We start from the raw sequence: 12528 nt of genomic DNA on the forward strand, positions 1-12528 counted from the left end.
CCTTTTAGATATATAATAAAATGACCATGTACATTTCTTCTTTTTCTTCCTTCCCCCTCCCATGGCTACTATTAGACACAAGTGTGTGTGTGTGTGTGTGTGTGTGTAAAATCATCCTATACATACTTCTATTTATTTTTTCCAGATGCAGACAGTGTCTTCTTTCATATGTTCTTTGTAGTTAATTTGGGTATTTATAAGAGTCAAGATGACTTATTCACTCGAAGTTACTCTTAAAACATTATTGCTCTTAGCTGAGAATTGAAGGAAATCAGGAAGAGGAGATGAGAAGGAAGGGATGGGGTACTGTCAGTAAAAATGCCCAGAGTCAGAAGATAGAGTGTCATGTTCAAGGAACAAGAAGACCAGTGTCACTGGATGACAGAGGATTTGGAAGGAAGTAAGGTGTAAGAAGACTGGAAGAGTAGGAAGACAATGAAAGCCAGAACAGAACTTCAGCCAAGTCCCCAAAAGAGCGCTAAAAAATAGCCAATCACAGGATTTTATGTTTGAGCCTGGAGGTAATAGGGAATTGCAGGAGTTTATTGAATAGGGAGGTCTACATGGCCAGACTTGTTCTTTGGAATATTATCCTCTGAGTTAGACCACTAAACTATATATAAGGATCCCTGTGAGCCATACATTGACTAAGAAAACCACATATTAACATTGTCTATGTTCTATCATATTTTTATTTGTTATGTTAAATATTTTCAAATGAATTTTAATCTAGTTCATATCACACTGTTTTTGATGCCTCTGATGCACTGTGACTGGATGTTTGGCCTTTGAACTATAGATATAATAGAAGTTTTATGTTATTCCATATGACTAACGCAGGAAAAATCCTGTCTCAATGGACCTATTATTAAATTGCAATTTTGCAAATAATGTAGGAGAGGGAGGAAGGCACATTAATTCTAAAGTAATGAAAAGTCATCTAGGAAAGCTAGACTAACACCTGAATCTATTACTACTCTTTTGGTATTCCTATTAAAATAATCATGATAAAATACCTAATACCCCTTTGATGTGGACTTTGTGAGTATTATTATTACTATTTTATAGATTAGGAAACTGAGGCTAAGAAATTGACCTATGATCAAATAGGTAGCAAGTATCTGAGGTCGCATTTGAACCTAATTCTTCTGGCCATCATTCTTTACACTATGCCATGCTGTTTCTTGACTCCTCCTTTAAAGGGAAATAAATATATTTATATATAACATATGTTACATTTTATACATATAAATGGAGAGAGATGAGGGCTGGTGTGAGAAGTGTGAGTAACCTACATGCCTTTCTCTTCTTTAATTTCTTAATTTTTAAAAAATATATTATTGATTTATTTTTAACATTTTTTTCTTTTTAAATTTTGAGTTTCAGATTCTCTCCCTCCCTCCCACTCTCCCCCACTTACTGAGAAAGCAAACAATATACCAATTATACAGCTTACATCATGTGAAACATTTCCATATTAGCAATATCATCCAAGAAGCAAAAAACAAAAACTTAAAGAAAGTGAGAAAATTATACTTTAATTTGCACTCAGAGTTCATTAGTTCTCTCTCTAGGAGTAGGTGGCATTTTTTTCATTGTGAGTCCTTTAGAATTATCTTGTATCATTGCATTGATCACAGTAGCCAGGTCTTTCATAATTGATCACCATTACAACACTGTTGTTACTGTGCACAGTGATCGCCTGGTTCTTCTCACATCATTTTGTGTCAGTTCATGTAGGTTTTGACATATTTTCAGAAATCACCTGTCCCAGTCCTTTCTTATAGCATATTATTCCCTCATAATCATATGCTACAACTTGTTCAGCCATTCCCAAACTGATGAGCATCCCCTTAATTTTCAGTTTTTTTGCCACCACAAAAAGAGCTGCTTTAAATATTTTTGTACATGTAAGTCCTCTTCCTTTTTCTTGGATCTCTTTGAGGTACAAGCCTAATAATGGCATTGCTGGATCAAAGGATATGTAGTTTGATAGCCCTTTGGGTAGAGTTCCAGATTGTTCTCCAGATAACTGCTTTCATGTTCTAGCTCTCCCACTAAATGAATCAGCTAACCTTTCTAGTATCTAGTGTCTAGGGTCTTAGTGTTATCATTTTTAAAATGTGAAGATGTTGAGTTTTTTTAAACTCAAGTCTTCCCTGCCTCTAAAAGTCAATGTGTAATTCATGAGAACACAAAGATGTATCACAGGTGGCATAATTTCCTCAGATGAATAGTATGTGTACATTTCAGGTCTTTCACATAATAATGCTGTCTGCCCTAAATCCTTTCTGCCACTTGCAATGCCTTCTTGCCTTTTTAATTGTTTCTATCACAAAAATACAAATTGAAATATTTAGGATCCATAATTTTGTGTCACCCTGCTAGTGAAGCTCTGGAACTTGATAGGTGGAATAGTTAACTATCCTAACAACTATCCACTAGTAAAAGCAATTTTATTATTGGATAGATATTTGATCCTGGAACCAAAGAACCAAGGGGTGAGATCTCGTAGAAATTATTGCCTTCTGGGAAAGCGGAAGATACCAAAGAGTATGGAACCATTAGGTTAGAAACCTATAAATAGCTTGTAAATAAGAAACCAGCTACCAATGTGGTAGTTCTCTCTACAAGAGCCCTGTTTTCTCTCTCACCTGCAGTGCTTTCTTGCCTTTCTAATTCTTTCCATTGTAAAAATAAACATCGAGACATTTAGTAGCCATAATTTTGTGTCCCCAGGTGTATCCTGTACTAGTAGCACTCTAGAACTTGAAGTGTAGAATAATCTCCCCTTTGTCTATCACATTGGTCAAGGATTCATTGTGAAAAGTAGCTCTGGAAATTATCTTCAGTAGTAAGTTGGGAAGAATGCCAAACTTAAATTTAGAAGACCAGGATTGGAGTTCCAATTTTGCTACTTTTAAGCATAGGCATGTAATTCACATCTTTGAGTTTCAGTTTCCTCATTGGTAAATATATATTATAGATACACACACACACACACACACACACACACACACACACACACACACACATACACACACACACACACACACATATAATATATATATATATACATATATGTATATATATTTATACATATATGTATATATACACATATACATATGCATATACATATACATGTACATATACACGTACATATACATATATATGTATACACATGAGAATGGGAAACTACGTGGTACAATGGGTAGAGTACCCAGCCTGGAGTCAGGAAGACTCATCTTCCTAAGTTCAAATCTGGCCTCAGACACTTACTATATGGATGAACCTGGGGAAGTCACTTAACCCTGTTTGCCTCAGTTTCCTCATCTGTAAAATGAGGTGGAGAAGGAAATAGCAAAACCACTTCAGTATCTTTGCCGAGAAAACGCCAAATGTCCCAAAGTGTCATACATGGCTAATCAACAAAAACAAATATAATAAATAAATAAATAATATGTTAAATTGTCTATAAAATAAGTTAATGGTCATGATGATGAACTCACATTTTCATAGTGCTTTAACATTTTGAAATCTGATTTCCTCAGTACCCCACGAGAGTAGAGAGTACAAATATTATTAGCCCCAATTTATAGAAAAGGAGTAAATGAGGTAAAGGAATTTACCCAGGGTGACATAGCTAGAAAGCGAAAGTGTCATGACCTGAACTCAGTTGTTTTGATTCCAAAAATCAGTGCTCCTTCTATTACCTATATTAGAGGGATGTAAAGGAAAAAAAAATTTTTGAAAGCTGTAAAACACTTTATGGTCATGAACTATCTTATGATTGTCTAGGTCATCTTGTCAGTTTCTGGACATTTGATCTGGGATTTCTTCAATGTAAGGCTCTGCTGGTATAGGACCTCCCTTCACTGATGCAAATGAATAAATTGTAACTTAGGGTCTTAATGAGTTGCCTGGATTGCTGAGTGTTTCAGTGACTTACCCAGGGTTTGAACCCAGGTCTTCCTGACTCCAAGATCAGCCCTGTATCCATTATTCTATATTGTTTCTCTGTGTCTTCAGCATAGGTAGTGAATTAGGTAATTCAGAATTTTGTAATCCCTCTTGGGGTCTGAATTATTCAAATTAGGCATGCAACTGTCAAGCTTCTGATGCACATTGCATTTTCTTTTTGCCACAGACTAAAAAATATATAGGATTAGACTTGGGATTCAATGATAATTATAGGCTTTGAGCAACTTTATTGTCCCGGCTTTACTAAAACAAACAAAAAAATACTGCCAAACCACGACACCCATAATAAAGTAATCAACAGCTGGATTTTTTTTGAGGTTTTACTGGGAATATTTCATACTCCCATTATAGCAAAATAATATGGATACAAGGGAGCTTATATTTATTGTATGATTATTCTTAGTCTATAAATTATTTTTTAAAAATCCTTTTAAACAGCTATGAAATGAGGAGTTTCTAATTTTACTTTAAAACATAACACTCAAAAAGCCTTGAAATTATATATTGTGATTTGATCCTTTATTCGAATTTTGGGGTTTTTTTCCCATAACCCAAAAATTTCAAATGGTAAAAATGTTACTGCACTTGACACATTTTAAGGAAAGAAAACAAAAACAAAAGAGGGTCAGGGTGGGTTGGGAGGAATGGAATAACTGTCAGCATGATTTTCCTTGCAGTCTCCATTGCTTACCCTACAGACTACTTGAACTTGGCGTTGGTCCATTCACCTGAAAACAGCCTTGCTTTCTAAAAATATACCAGCCACAGTACTATCCTGGAAGTGCCAGGCCAGATGCCAGCCCAGTAGTTTACAGGGCAAGAATAGGGCTCAGTTCAGTTTTCATGAGTATCATTCAGGGCCCTTGAGTTTGATATTTTGAACATAATCCAAGGTTTCCTTGGATTACAAGGACAAATGGAGTTCATTTCAGGAATGAAAGGTATCACCCATCAGTAAATGACACACTCAGCAATCAGGGAAGAGTTCCTGGGTTTCCAAGTAATCTAGGCCAGTAAATATGAACTCTATTAGAATAACAAATATGAAGAATAGTAAAGTCAGGTTTTCTTAACTACAGGCTAGATAGTGGTGTGACACATTACTTACTGGATATTTTCAGAATTGGCAATAGAAAAATGGAAAGTTATATAATCTCTTAGTTACTACTTTGCTTAGAAGATGTTAAGGAAATGGAAGATGATAGTACTTAGCAGGCATCATGGTACAGTGGAAAGAATGCTGGCTTTGAAGTCAGAGAATCTGGATTCAAATCCTGCCTCTGCTTCGCTCCCTATATAACCTTCAGCAAGTCACTTAACCTCTGGATCTCAGTTGCTTCATCTGAAAAATGAGGATGTGGCTGTTGGATTAGACCTCTAAGGCCTCATCCCTACTCTGCATCTCTGACCTACGATCAATCAATGACTATTTATTAAGTGTCCACTATGTGCCAGGCATTGTGCCAAATGTATGATGCTCATACAATCAAACAGGGATCCTGTAGCCAATGTAGGGGTAGAAAAACTTAACAGAAAAGGAATAGTAATAATGATTGAGGTACCACTAAGGACTCTGAAAAGCTAATCCATTATATTTCTTGTTGTTGTTCTAGGTCACTGGGAACAAAATGACATCACTGAACTTGGCCACCATATTTGGACCTAACCTGCTGCACAAGCAGAAGTCTTCAGACAAAGAGTTCTCTGTGCAGAGTTCAGCCCGAGCAGAAGAGAGCACAGCTATCATTGCTGTGGTACAAAAGATGATTGAGAGCTATGAAGCTCTTTTCATGGTAGGTGACTCTTCTTTGGCACTCTCTTTTTTTAATTTTAATTAATTTAGTTTGATTTATCAACAATCACTTCCATAAGCTTTTGAGTTTTAAATTTTTCTTCTCCTCCCACCCCACCTCCCTCCCCAAGATGGCACCCAATCTGATATGGGCTCTACATATACATTTCTATTAAACATATTTTCACATTAGTGATGTTGTAAGTAAGAATTAGAACCAATAGGAGGAACCACCAAAAAGAGGAAACAGAACACAACAGGAGAAAAGAAAGTAGCGAATAGTATGCTTCAATCTGCATTCAAACTCCATAGTTCTTTCTTTGGATGTGGTAGCATTTTCTATCATGAGGTCTTTGGAGATGTCTTAGATCCTTGTATTACTCAAAAGGGTTAAGTCTATTAATACTACTAATCACACGACGTGGCTATTACTGTGTCCAATGTTCTCCTGGGTCTGCTCACTTCACTCAGCATCAAACCATACAAGTCTTTCCAGGTTTTTCTGAAGTCTGCCTGCTCATCATTTCTTATAGCACAATAGTAGTCCATTACATTCATATACCACAACCTGTTCAGCTATTCCCCAATTGATGGGCATCCTCTCAATTTCCAATTCTTTGCCACCACAAAAAGAGCTACTATAAATATTTTTGTTCGTGTGGGTCATTTTCCCATTTGTATGATCTTTTTGAGATATAGCCCTAGAAGTGCTATTGCTGGATCAAAGGGTATGCATATTTTTATAGCCCTTTGGGCACACTTCCAAATTGCTCTCCAAAATGGTTGGATCATTTCAACTCCATCAGCAATGCATTAGTCTCCCAATTTTCCAACATCTTCTCCAACATTTATCATTTTCCTGTTTATCATATTGACCAGTCTGATATTTGTGATGTGGTATCTCAGAGTTGTTTTGATTTGCATTTCTTTAATCAATAGTGATTTAGAGGATTTTTTTTCATGTGACTATAAATGGCTTTAATTTCTTCACTTGAACCTGCCTATTCATATCCTCTGACCATTTATCAATTGGGGGATGACTTGTATTCTTATAAATTTAACTTAATTATACATTTAGAAATGAGGCCCTAACACTGGTTGTAAAAATTCTTTTCCAGTTTTCTACTTTCCTTCTAATCCTGGTTGCATTGGTTTTGTTTGTGCAAAAACTTTTCAATTTAATATTATCAAAGTTCTCCATTTTGTATTTCATTTTTGCTGATTAGTTTTTATCCTTAGCCTCAAGAAAATAAAAAATAGCTTGTCTTCCAGCTTCCTTCTGAATAGGGATGTTGTTGTTGTTGTTGTTGAGCCATTTCCCTTGAATCAATTCTCCATGACCCCATTTGGAGTTTTCTTGGCAAAGACACTTTAGTTGTTTGCCATTTCCTTCTCCAGCTCATTTTACAGGTGAGGAAACTGAGGCAGAGTTAAGTGACTTGCCTAGGGTCACATAGCTAGTAAGTGTCTGAGGCTGGATTTGAACTCAGAAAGATGCGTCTTCTTGACTCCAGGCTGGCACTTTATCAAATGCTTTACCTAGATGCTCCAACTAAATTCAGTTGGATAATGAACTCAATTCATAGTCACTCAAGGTATGGTGATAAAGTAATGACTTTGCTCTTAAACAAACATGCCAGATCTTTTTCACCCAAGTGTACACAGTCTCTTCAGAGCTCCAGAGAATTGTCCTGCTGCTATTCCTATAATTGCTCAAAATGTTTTTGGAACTTCTGTCAGAGCCTATAGCACATTCTTTTGAACATCCTCAGTTGTAGCAAACCTTTATCCTTTAAGGGGAGATTTAATTTTTTTTTAATGGTCAAAAGTCATCTGCATCCAAGGCTGGTGAATCAGCTGTATGGTACAGTTTTTGTTCCAAAACATTTCATAGTGTAAACTGTAAAAATTCTCATGGAGACAAAGGGCTGTCATGGGAGACAACTGTGGAAAGAGCATTGGCCCTGTAGTCAGAGAACATGTGTTCAAATCCCAACCAACTCTGATGTTTACTACCATGATATTTGAGGCAAGTCCCTGGGTTCCTTCAACTGAAAAATAAGAGTTTTGGACTAGATGGCTTTCTATTTATAATCCTATGGTCATTTTTCTAGATGGCCCTAGAAAACAGAAATAGGAGCAATACATTTGGTAGTGTGTTTGCTCATTCATTCAATAAGCACTATTGAATACCTGTTGTGTAGGCTATCTGAATTTTAGCCGAGACTTGAAGAAAACCAGGGAAGTCAGGAGGCAAAGAGAAAGAACCTGGCAAGGGAGACAGTCAGTGAAAATGGTGGAAGGTGGAACATCTTGTGTGAGGAACAGCAGGAAAGCCAGAGTCACTAGAGCATGGCCATGCTCTGGGCTCAATGATGCTATGCTATGTGGCTGGCTTGATAGAAGAGGGAAAACTTCCTAATAATAAGAACTTTCCAAAAGCAGAAAAGGGTGCTTCAGAGGATGGTGGATTCCCCTTCCCTGGAGTTCTCTGAGCCAAGGATGGATGACCACTTATGTTTGTTGAATGGGAACCTTCTTCAGATATAGGTTGAACTAGATACTTCTTCCAATGACAAGATTGTAACTCTGATTCTGAATTCACTCTTTTTGTGTTGCTCAGACTTTCTAACAGGGCATCCTCCCAGTCCCTCAGGCTCAAAACCTAGATGTCATTCTGGACTCCTCACTATCTGTCACTCTCCCACTCCTTTCTCACATCCCCATAACCGAAGCTATTGCTGTGGCCTATCCATTTCACCTTTACAGCATCTCTCAAATGTGCCCCCTTCTTTCCTCTGACATTGCCACCACTCTGGTGCAGACCCTCATCACTTCATGCCCTGATTATTTCAATAGTCTGGTAGTGGGTATGCCTTCCGCAAGTGTCTCCTCACTGCAGTCCATTCTCCATTCAATCAGTAAAGTGATTTTCTTAAAACACTAGTCTAATCGTGTCACGCTCCCCTCTCACTCAATAAACTCCAGTGGTTTTCTCTTGCTTCCAGGAACAAATACAAAATGCTCTGTTTGTCATTCAAAACCTTCATAACCTAGCCCCCTTCTACCTTTCCAATTTTCTTGCACCTTACTCCCCAACACATTTTCTTCAGACCAGTGACACTGGCCTCTTGGCTATTTGTACAAACAAGACATTCCAGGTGCTGGCTAATTCTAGTGCTGACCCTCTTTAAATTATTTCCTATTTATCATGTGTATAGCCTGCTTTGTGTATATTTGTTTGCATGTTGTCTCCTCATTAGATTGTAAGCTCCTTGAAGGTAAGAACTGTGTTTTTATTCTTTTTGCATCTTTTGGCATCTTTTAGCATAGTGATTGGCCCATAGTGGGTGCTTAATAAATGTTTGTTGATTGATTGATCTAAGACATTCAAGGATTTCTGCATAATTAGTACAACTGATTGATTGGGTTGAATTCTAGATGAACAATGTTACTAATGTCAAAGAACAAAACCTTTATTGTCTTCATGTGTGTTTTTGACATGCATGTTACCTTGGCTATTGAAAATATGTGCTTCTATTTACTTCAGACTGTTAATCGGTTTTGCTAGAGTTTGGTCTTTGATTCTCTAGTTACCTCTGTGCCAGTTACTGGCATTTTTCATCAAATGGCTAATAGGATATTGTCAGTAAAATGAATTAGAAATAACACATATATGGATTTCTTTGAGGTACAAAGGCTCTTTGTAAATCACCAGACCAAAATATATATGGACTTTGTAAAATTTTCTAGATTAATATAACTACACATATCTATCCAAAAATAGCTTCTTTAAATCGAAGTTATAGTTTTCAATACTACCTAGCTATCCAGATACACACATATTTAAGAAAGGAAAATTAGCACTGACACCTTTCCTCCAGTGGACTGAACTGACAGCCACACATCTAATATCACTGAGTCCCAAACATGACCATGCTCTAGTGACTCTGGCTTTCCTGCTGTTCCTCACACAAGATGTTCCATCTTCCACCATTTTCACTGACTGTCTCCCTTGCCAGGTTCTTTCTCTTTGCCTCCTGGCTTCCCTTGGTTTTCTTCAAGTGTCAGCCAAAATCCTCACTTCTGTAAAAAGTCTTTCCCGGTCCTTCTTAATGTTAATGCCTTCCCTTTGGCATTATCTCCAATTTGTGATGTTTAAAAAGTTCAAGAGACTTAGTTTCTGGGTAATTAATAATTTTATCAATAATATAGTATATTACCAATAAAATAGATCAGCAACACCCTCAAATGCCAAAGAGGAATGGTGGGCTTACAGTTTGCATGCCCTTGGAAGAGTGGGTATTCATGAGGGTGGCCATCAACTTTGATTGATTAACAATGAGAGAATGAAAATTACAATGATAGGTGGACCAGTTCTACTGAATGGCTGGGGGGCGGGGTGGTGGGGATGTGACTTTGATTATCATTTACTTCTCAAATCACAAAAGCTTGGGCAATCTCTTGGGAAAATTTATCCCCACCCAAACCTGTGCAGAGCACAATGGGTTTCCTCACCTGGGTGGGGTCTGAACAAGAATGAGAAGAAAGTTAATTCAATCTCATTATCAGCTAGGTCCTTCAGAGACTGAAAGGCTTCTAAAAAAAAATCCTGATCCTAATTCAATAATTAATTAGAGGGAGAAATAACCATTTCTCTCCAATTTATCTTGTATATATCTTGTTTGTATTATGTTTGCATGTTGTCTCCTCCCTCCACAGAGGACAGGTGCTGGTTTTTGCCTTTTTATTTTTTTGCATTCCTAGCCCTCAGCCTAGTTACTGGAACCTAGTAGGAAAGAAACCAGAGAAATGTGTACAGTGAAGCTCTGTGGCTCCCTCCAAAAGCAACCATCATGGAGCACATTCAGGCTTCTCGCTTGCTGAGAGTGGAGGGAGTTAGAGATGCCAGCAGAGAAGAGAAGAGGAGGAAGAAGTGTATAGAGAGCTGCTATTTGCAGAGGGAAGAAACTAGAAGCATAAAGTTGCCTGTTATGAGGCTCTCAAATGAGAGGAAAAGAGAGGGATATGCTCTACTGTGGCCAATTATATTGCAAGCAGAAAGAAAGGCATGGCTTGTAAGAACCTGAGCAGACAGATATCTATCCCTCTAGTGGAGAGAGAAGTGGAATTGGATTCAGAGGATCTGGATTCAAATCCTGCTTCTGATGCTTTCGTGCTGTATGACCTTGGGCAAGTCACAACTGTTTGGGGTCTTGTGTTCCTCATCAGTAAAATGAAATTGGACTAGATAGCATCTTCAAACTCTAAATCCTTGATCCTATGATTCAGCGATGTACATGGGTGAAAGGACTTCCCATGGAGGAACTTGAAAATAGGTCAAGATATTGACTAAAGTTATCCTGTTCACTTTATGAAGGACCACAATCGTTTATCAAGTGCTTACTGTATGCAAGGCACCGTGCTAAACATCATTACCTTTTTAGTGATGAGTGAATAGCTCAACATGATTTTGCCATGAAATCTGAAAATAAAGAATGAAAAGAAAAAGAAATCAAAGAGATAGAAATTATTACTTTTATCATCTTTGCAGAAAACATTCCCCTATTAGGTTACCAACACAACTTCTATTTGCAACTAGACATTCTCTGAAAGCTGATCCCTCCTGAACTTGGATAAACCATATTGACTTTGGCAATGAAATGGGGACCACAGTGAAAGGTGTTACTGCTGTTAACAAGGGCAAATGCACATTAGTCTTGGGAAAAGAAGTACAGAGAACCCTTAGTTCATCAGAAGGAATCCACATCATACTATAAAAATGCAGTAGCATATTTTTTCCTACTAGTACTGCTTTCTCAGAGACAGAGGGAAGAAAAAAAAAACAAGCTCCACCCCATCCATGCAAGATTGCTGGAATGGAGCAGGCAAATGTGGGAAGGCCAGGGTGTTCCCATCAAACAGCAGTATCTCTCTGAGCTGGAGAAGAGCACCCTGCACGTGGGAAATTCCAAAGGAGAATTACTGGGAGCAAGGGTCAGATTCTGGGATTAGAGCCACTGAGCCAAGCTTTGTCTTGTATTCTCTTCCTCAGCTAATGCAAATTACATTTTCTTAAGCCTTTTTGGCAGGCATGTGTGCTTGCAAAGTCAAGGAGAGAACTGAAGCAATCACCCATTTAATCTAACCAGAAAATACCCCAAACCTAATTGTTACAGTTATCTGGTTATTTATTCAGATTAATTACCTTCCCCCCCCCACCCCATTTCCCTAAGTGTAAGGATTGCTTCTAATTTAGCATTTCTTTTTAAGTGGTGTCTTAGCTTTGAGGTCTATTTCCAAGGCCATGAAAGGGACCATTAGTGTCTACATCATTAAAAATAACATAAAATAAAACACAAAAGAGGGGAGATCCTCTGTAGGTAAAATCCCATCACAATTGGTACCTTGCAAAGAGGCTATTTTGTGGTCCAGCAGATGGTTCATAGGATCAGGACTTTGTTGATCTGATTACAGCAGATTGTTTATATCAAAACAAGTGCTTTTTTCTGGTCTCTGTCAATTTAATCTCACATTTCTATAATGAAAGCACTTTGTATGATAGGCAAAGAGAAGAGAAAATTGAGTTAGTTTATACATTACTAAGTTCCAGTCCTGAGGCAGATACTTAGGAATTTCGGTTAAAGGAAAGATATGTGACCTCTTAAGAGTTTTATTACCTACCTTGTTGTTGTTGTTGTTCAGTCTTTTTACTTGTGTTCTACTCTCTGTGACCCCATTTGGAGTTTTCTTGG

At 37.6% G+C, this 12528-nt stretch overlaps 1 protein-coding gene across 4 annotated transcripts in view; it reads left to right on the top strand.

The window, feature by feature from the left end:
• The window catches only part of ARHGAP6 (Rho GTPase activating protein 6), a 672203-nt gene that overhangs the window by 630892 nt on the left and 28783 nt on the right, over positions 1-12528 (top strand). For all 4 annotated transcript variants that reach the window (XM_021006211.2, XM_078146111.1, XM_021006212.2 and 1 more), the window contains one exon: positions 5595-5774. In XM_021006211.2, coding sequence (XP_020861870.1) covers positions 5595-5774 — 180 coding nt within the window. The remainder of the gene's footprint in view (positions 1-5594; positions 5775-12528) is intronic.

Source organism: Phascolarctos cinereus, unplaced genomic scaffold, assembly GCF_003287225.1.
Source record: "Phascolarctos cinereus isolate Bilbo 61053 unplaced genomic scaffold, phaCin_HiC Scaffold_726;HRSCAF=1367, whole genome shotgun sequence".
Taxonomy (NCBI): Eukaryota; Metazoa; Chordata; class Mammalia; order Diprotodontia; family Phascolarctidae; genus Phascolarctos; species Phascolarctos cinereus.